The sequence below is a fragment of the Echinops telfairi genome, unplaced genomic scaffold (genome assembly GCF_000313985.2).
Source record: "Echinops telfairi isolate 266 unplaced genomic scaffold, ASM31398v2 ScPeMD7_7458;HRSCAF=8496, whole genome shotgun sequence".
Classification (NCBI taxonomy): domain Eukaryota; kingdom Metazoa; phylum Chordata; class Mammalia; order Afrosoricida; family Tenrecidae; genus Echinops; species Echinops telfairi.
This window is the reverse complement of record NW_022111358.1, coordinates 32,378,112-32,385,861: the sequence shown is the minus strand read 5'-3', so window position 1 is coordinate 32,385,861 and position 7,750 is coordinate 32,378,112. Positions and strand designations below refer to the sequence as shown.

General features: G+C 54.1%; 1 protein-coding gene across 3 annotated transcripts in view; it reads left to right on the top strand.

Moving 5' to 3' along the window:
- PLEKHM1 (pleckstrin homology and RUN domain containing M1) overlaps positions 1-7,750 on the top strand; it is a 55,568-nt gene that overhangs the window by 32,300 nt on the left and 15,518 nt on the right. For all 3 annotated transcript variants that reach the window (XM_045299724.1, XM_045299725.1, XM_004707523.2), the window contains 2 exons: positions 1,822-2,730; positions 5,218-5,363. In XM_045299724.1, the coding sequence (XP_045155659.1) occupies positions 1,822-2,730; positions 5,218-5,363 (1,055 nt within the window). The remainder of the gene's footprint in view (positions 1-1,821; positions 2,731-5,217; positions 5,364-7,750) is intronic.

Genomic DNA, 7,750 nt, shown 5'->3' with positions numbered 1-7,750 from the left:
GTGCCCTGGCTGGGGAGTCGGGGAGAGCCCTAATCTCCATGCTGGCTTGGCCTCTCTGAGGTTTCACTTTCAGCGCCTGTGGCGGTTGTGGTCTGTAACTGGGTCAGAGAAGGTGTCCTCCGTAAGTAGGCTATCAGGTTCCCTGAGGGTCTCAGGGGAGCTCTCTGTAATAGTTCAGAATAGCCCAGGCTGGGGGAGAGAGAATTGGGTGTCTTTCTCACGCTCTGCTCTGCTTGGTGGCAGACCCTAGGACAGCAGGGAGCCGTGAGCTTAGGGTGGGGAGTATTCACATGACCTTACTCAAGCATTGACTCATTCAGCAACTACTGTTCTAGGTGTGGGGGACACAGCAGGCTGCAAAGCAGTGTCTCTGTCTTTGCGGGAGTTGTAAGAAAGGCCCTCGTTCATAAGGAGATGTGAGGGAAGCATGAGCGATCCAGGCTTTCAGCCAGAGAGCAAATGCAAAGGCCCTGGGACAGGGACGCTCTTGGCACGTCCAGCGAGCGTCAGCTGTCGGAGTAGCTGCAGCGCAGGTGCTGGGGGAGCTGGTGGTCAGAGAAGAACTGACAAACCCAGATCACAAGGCCTTGTGGGCCAGAAAGGACTTTGGCTTTTGTTCAGAGGGTCGTGGCCGCCATGACAGAGTTTTGGGCAGAGGGACGTGACCTGACTTGTCTCTGGAAAGGGCACCCTGCTGTGGGGAAAGAGACCACTTAGGAGATTACTGTGGTAAGCCAGGCCGCAGGAGCGAGACGACTGGGCCCGAAAGGGAGGCTCTCGGAGGTGTACTACAGGGAGAGCTGGCAGGATTTGCCCATGGACTGAAAAGAGATGACCAAGGCTAACTCAAGGTTTTTAGCACAAACCCTTTTGTTTGTTTGTTCATGAGACAGAGGACTGAGTTTGGGGTGGGAGAATCAGGAATCCATTTGGGGGCACATAGATGAGTCTGGTTCAGGGGAGAGGTCTGACTAGAGATACAAATCTGGAGCCCGAGGCAGATGGGTGGATTTGAATCTTGAGATCAGCCTGGTAGTAGGTGTTCATTGAGGAGAGACGGGGACCCTGGTGCTCTGGGCCAGGAGAGGAGGGGCAGCAAGCCAAGGAGACAGTGGCCCGTGGTGTGGGAGGAGACCCATGTCTCCGAGGCCAAGTGAAGCGCGCGTGTTTCAGGAGGGGAGGCGGGCTCAGTTGTGTCCGGTGTTGCTGAAAGGCCAAGCACAGTGGGGACAGGAGCAACAAAGAGGGCATTGGTACCCCTTACAGAGTGAGGATACAGAAGCCTGTTCAAGAAGGAGCAACAGCAGGGAAACTGGAGACATAGTTTCAATGTGGCTTCCAGAAGTCATCCTCAAGGTTCTCGGGGTGGGGGGGTTAGGAGACACAGCAGGCTTGTGTGGAAAGATCCAGCTGAGAGAGGGAAAGTAGACATCAGTATTGCGGAGGTGACTGGGAGGGAGGGGCGGACCGCGCACCCACAGATGGAGGGGTTGACCTCAGAAGAGCAGGAGGAAGGTCAGGATACAGCATACAGGATAAAGCTGGGCCCGGGTAGTGAGGGGGCACGTGGAAGTCATGTTTCTAATGTGTCACTTTCTTGGTGAAATAAAGGAGGCAAAGTCAAGAGCCGAGGGGAGGAGTGGGTGGAGGCACCCAGTTACTCTTCTCCTCTGGCTCCCAGAGTCCCATGGGGCTGAGCCTCAAGGCTGGCTGTTATGGGTGCAGGCCCACTGCCCACACCCTGTGGGAGGTCAGGCACTAGGGTCTCCTGGGGGTGGAGGGGAGCAGGCGCCTGGTGTGATATGCCTCTTTCTGTCACAGGGCTGTCCAACCCGTTCCGGGGCCTCATGAAGCTGGGCACGGTGGAGCGGCGGGGGGCCATGGGCATCTGGAAGGAGCTCTTCTGCGAGCTCTCCCCACTGGAGTTCCGCCTGTACCTGAGCGACGAGGAGCGCACCTGTGTGGAGAACTGCTCCCTGCTGCGCTGCGAGGCGGTGGGGCCGGCCCACAGCGACGGCCGCTTCGAGCTGGTCTTCTCTGGCAAGAAGCTGATGCTGCGGGCCTCCTCGCAGGATGAAGCCGAGGACTGGCTGGACCGGGTGCGCGAGGCCTTGCAGAAGTGCCGACCTCAGCCGGAGGACGAGTGGGTCAACATCCAGGACCCCGACCAGACGGAGGACCTCCCGGAGGCGCCCCAGGGTGCCCTCCCCTCCCACCCGGACCCTGAAACCTCCCAGGGGACGCCGTTTGATTGGTCATCTGCCCAAGTGCCAGAGCCAGATGCCATCCAAGAATCCCTTCTGTACCTATACTTGGACAGGAGCTGGGTGCCCTACATTTTCTCCCTGTCCTTGGAGTCTCTGAAATGCTTCCGCGTGAGGAACAGGGAGAAGACACTAAGCGACAGCCATGGAGTGGAGACCATCCGAGACATCCTGCCCGACACGAGCCTCGGGGGCCCGGCCTGCTTCAAGATCCTTACAGCCAAGGCCGTCCTGAAGCTGCAGGCCAGGAGTGCTGAGGAGGCCGCCCTGTGGCGGGGCCTGGTGCGCCAGGTTCTGACGGCCTACCTGGAGACGGCCGAGGAGGCGGTGACCCTCGGTGGGGGTCTGGATGAGAGCTGCCAGGAGGGGCTGAAGTTCGCCATGAGGGAGAACGGGTTCCTGCTGCAGTACCTGGTGGCCATCCCCACGGAGAAGGGCCTCGACTCCCAGGGCTGCTTCTGTGCAGGTGTGCATGTCCCCTCCCGCCACCCCGCCCCTCTGCCTCCTGTGGGCTCCAGACTGAGCCCCTACCCCCCTGCTTTGCACCCTGGCATTGCTGCCCCCCACGGCTTTCCCTGCAGCCTGTGCACCTCCCCAGCACCCACTAGGGCAGTCGGCTCGCCCCTCCCCTTGCCTGCAATGGGCAACGCCTGTGGGTGGCAGCTCTAGCTGCCTGCTCCAGGGTTCCTGGAGCTAAGCTCTCCACCCCCGAACTGTCTTGTTACCTCAATACAGGCTCAGGGTCAGAGCCGTGGAACCCTTCCCAAACCGCCCATGCTTCAAGAAGTGTACACAGCATTGTAACGACAAAAATGGGCTCGTGCCCTCCACTCTGGAATTCTCTGTGATGACGAAAATGTTTTTCTCTCTGGTGTCCAGTGTGCCAGCCATCGGTCACATGTGGCTGCTGAGCAGTCAAAAGATGACCAGTGTGACCAAGAAACTGAACATTACATTGTATATAAAATTGAATAGGGAGGGGTGGCTGGTGTCAGTGTTGGACAGCTCCCACCTCTGCCACCAGGTCAATTCCAACTCAAAATGACCCTATCGAGTGTTTCGGAGACTAAACCTTTATAAGATAGCCTCGTCATTCTCCCAAGGAGCGGCTACTGAGCTTGAACCTCCAACTTTGCAGTTAGCAGCCTAATAGCTACCTCTTAGTGCCCCTTCGGATGCCTTATTAGACAGCACAGCTCCAGCTACATAGATGGTTCTCTCTGTTGGCCTCTTCTACTTTTGCATTATGGATATTATTCCAAATCAGTACAACTGCTATATCACTGTGGTCCCAAATCTAATACTTCTGGGCTGTGCCTGGGGCCAGCTGCTCTGGACTATGTCACTTAATCCTCACAATAGCCCTTGGGCCAGGTGCTACTGTCATGTTCATTTACACTTGAGGAAACCGAGTCCCAGTGCTGCAGAGTCACTCGGTAAGAAGTGGTAGAGCCAGCATTAGGACCTATGTTCTTAGCCACCCTGCACAGGTCTCTGCCCCTATTTTTCAGGACTGCCTGGTACTCCTGTTCACACCTGATTTTAGCTCCTCCCACACCTCCCAGTCCCTACACCCTGATCCTCCAGGTGAACAGGCCCAGAGGTTGTCTGCCACAGAATGCCTGCTTAAGGGAGCTGTGGCTGTGAGCAGCCCCAAGGGGGTGGAGCCTATGGCCCAGGAGAGGCGGGCACTTCTTTGTAGGGGAAGGAGTGGTCTGTGGGTGGCTCCCATGGGTGAGAGAAGCCAGGCCACAGAGCTTCCTGCAGAAAATAATGCTACCTTGCATTGCTTGCCCGCCCTCAGCAACTCACGTTTCAGCCTGTGGGGGTCTGATTTATGGAGGGGACTGAGTGAAGGGGCACTCTCGCTAGCCCCTGCAAGCAGAAAAATGACCAGGCAAACAGTGACCATGGACGCTTGGATTATATGTCCTTATTGGCAGGGCACGTTCAAAACCTGTGTCATCTAAAGTGGGTAATCAAACCAATACTCAGCCCAACTCACTGCCACCAAGTTGGTTCCAGCTCCTAGCAACCCTATAGGACAGAGCCGACTGCCCCTTAGGGTTTCTGAGGCTGTAAATCTTGATGGGGCAGAAAACTGCTATTTCTCCTCAGGTCCACTGGTGAGTTTGAACTGCCAGCCTTATCGTTAGCAGCTCAGTCTGTAACCCACCGGGCCTCCAGGCCTACAAGCCAGGGGGCTTTCTCTAGCTGGTGGGAACAGGGAATGTGTCCAAGACAAACTGGGATTTGGTCGTTGCCCTGGGCACCCCAACTGCTCTGACCACTGCCCCTTGCCCCAGAGGGGCTGAACAGCTGAGCCCTACACCCGGCCCTGAGTGCCCAACTGCCCCGTCCCTGTTGGCCACGTGTTCTGTGACTGCTCCATCTCCCCAGCTGGAGGGACCTGGGTCCTGAGGCCTGCCTTAGTGGCCCCCATTCTGGGCCCTAGAGGACCTGGAAGAGATGGAAATTGGTGAGCAAACCATGGAGGTGGTGCCGAGGCAGCTGGTGTCATGGTGAGAATGACCGTGACATTGGAACCAGTCAAATCCAAATTGAATCTCAGCGGGCCTCTTAATCATCATGTGACTCTGGGCAGGTGTGTTAACCTCACGGAGCATATGTTACTTCAGTTGTAAGGTGGCGACAGCACTCAACAGCGTTTTGTGGTGGAGCTTAATAGAGGTTATTGTAAGTGGTGCTGTCAGGTAAGTGTGGACTACTCTTTGAAAGGTCAGCGGTTCAAACCCACCAGCTATTTCCACAGGAGAACGGTGGCTGCTCACATAAAGATTTACAGCCTCTGCAGCGCTATGTAGGGCCGCTATGAGTCGGGATGAGAAGAGGGGTTTGGTTTGGGCTCAGCAAGCCCTTCCCACCGGGGTGCACCTGTGAGTGTCAGGAACTGCCTCTGGCTGTGTCACTCACTCCACCGCCATCTCCCCAGGGTGCTCCCGGCAGATCGGCTTCTCATTTGTGCGACCCAAACTCTGTGCCTTCTCTGGTCTCTATTACTGTGACGCCTGCCACCAAGATGACGTCTCGGTGATTCCGGCCAGGATCATCCACAACTGGGACCTCACTAAGCGCCCGGTAAGTCTTGAGACCAGCCTCGTGGCCACACAGGCTGCTGAGGGACAGAGGAACACTCACCCCTCATCACTGCTGCTGCTGCTCAGGTCTGGGGGGATTTAGGTAAAGGAAAGCCAGTGTCACAAGTACAGCCCTGTGCTGTGGGGCACCTGAGCAAGAGGAAACCTTGGTGTCAGTCCCAGCCCCTGAGAGAGCTCTGTCAGTGCCAGCCTTGGTGCCCACTGGGGGTCTGAGGATGGCTCTCTGCAGCTGCATGGAAACAGATTGGTTTAAGGAACCTGCCGGTAGGTCAGAAGATAATCAGTGAGTTAATTAATTGTGCCAACCTGGCCGATAATCACATGTGGGGCTAATTAAAAAGCGGAGGGATAAATGGGTGGTGAGCCTCGCCTTTCTAGTTCTCGGGTCTCTTGCTTTGTGATGGTCGCACCAGGGTGCAGCTGCCTTAGCAGTTCCCTGCTTCAGCTTGCAAGATTGACTTCCTACAAGACATCCCCAAGGAGAAGCCACATGGACCTATCCCGATGCAGCCCTGGGTGCTGGAGCAGCCGTGTGGAGACCCCTGCTAGTGCTGAGATGCTTGTTCGTTCACTGACTCAGCTTTCCTCCTGCAGTCGGCATCATTGCCTCTGTTTTGTGAGGCAGAGGACTTTGTGGACTGGTGTTGGGTTAATGGGTTAATGTTGGACTTGTGGGCTTGGGCAGCATTGAGTTGGGATGTTTTCGTGATGCACATTTTCTTTACATAAAACTCTCTTATACATGAGTTGCTGTGGATTTGTTTCTCTAAAGTTCCTAGACTAATACAGGCAGCTAGATGGACAAGAAGAATGGATGATGGACGGACGGACAAACGGGCCATGAAGAGGTCAGCCTTTGCAGAGAAGTCGCCAGTTTCCGCACTTGCTTATTTGTAATGAATTTAAAACCATGTTTGTGAAAGGTCATGTAAATAATATCTGGGTATAATCTATCTTTTAAAGATTATAGAAAAGCCATGTGTCATCACCAGAGATGATAACTTGACATGCAGGAGGTGGCTTTTCTGCGCATTTATTTACCTGTGCACATAGATGAAGAGATTGGCATTTCATAACACTGGGAGGATAGTCAACCCATACTACTATTTACTGTGGTCTTCTCATTTAAGATAACATCTTGGACACTTCCTGGGGTTCACCACATATCTTTGGAAAAGGTATATTAGGGTCATAACAAACTATGGACAACATCATGGAAAATGGGACTTCCGGAGCACTTCATTGTACTGGTGTGGAATCTGTATGTAGACCAAGAGGCAGTCGTGGAACAAACAAGGTCACACCACATGGCTTCAGATCAGGTGTGTGCCAGGGTTGTCTCCCTGCACCATACTTCGTCCATCTGTGTGCTGGAGGGTATGAAAGAGAAGCCGTTATCCAGGTTGGGGCGGCTCATCAACAAGTTCGATATGCCAGTGGCACAACCGTGCTTGCCGAAAGCCGAGAGGACTTGGAAGTATTTACTGATGAAGATCAAAGCATAGATTGCAACTCAATGTGAAGAAAACAAAATTTCTCACAATCGGACCAGTTGACAACATTGTAATATACAGAAAAGATTGAAGTTGTTAAGGTTTTCATTTTACTTGGATCTATAATCAACGTTCATGAAAGCAGCAGATAAATCAAATGACACCTTGCACTGGCACGAGAACTATTAAAAGTGTTAAAGAGCAAAGAAGGCACTTTGAGGACTAAGGTGCACCTGACCCAAGCTCTGATATTTCTAATCACTTCATATGCATGGGAAAGAGGGGGATAATTAGTAAGACTTGGAAAGAGTTGATGTATCTGAATCATGGTATTGGCGAAGAATATCGAAAGTACCATGGACTGCCAGAAGGACAGACAGAATGTTCCTGAAAAGCAAGGATTGTGAGACTTTGCTTTCAAGCTACGTCTGAGACGAGGTAGTGTCTCTTTCTGTACGAGGGTCGCTATGAGTTGATACAACAACTGGGTCTCCCAGATTGTTGTCTTCTCTGGCTGAGCTTAGCCATTTCACCATGAGGACATGTGACTGCAGGGCCCTCATCTAGGAGCCTCGGCACAGCAGGTAAGCACTAGGCTGCCAGCCAAACCCACCGCCACTCCTCAGGAGGAAGACGCGGGCAGTCTGCTCAGACCAAGATTCACAGCCTTAGACACCTAGGGGGAAGCTCTGCTCGGCCCCCCGGGGCCGCTGGGAATTGGAATGGACTTAATAGTAGTAGTTTGGGTTTGGGGGCTTCAGCAGCATGCCTGTGTGTTGTGAGGAGCAACCCAGAGGCATGACAGTTATGTCAGCCTGTGCCTATGCTTAGGAAAGTGCCTTAGAACAGTGCCCCGCACCTTCCCCGAGGCCCG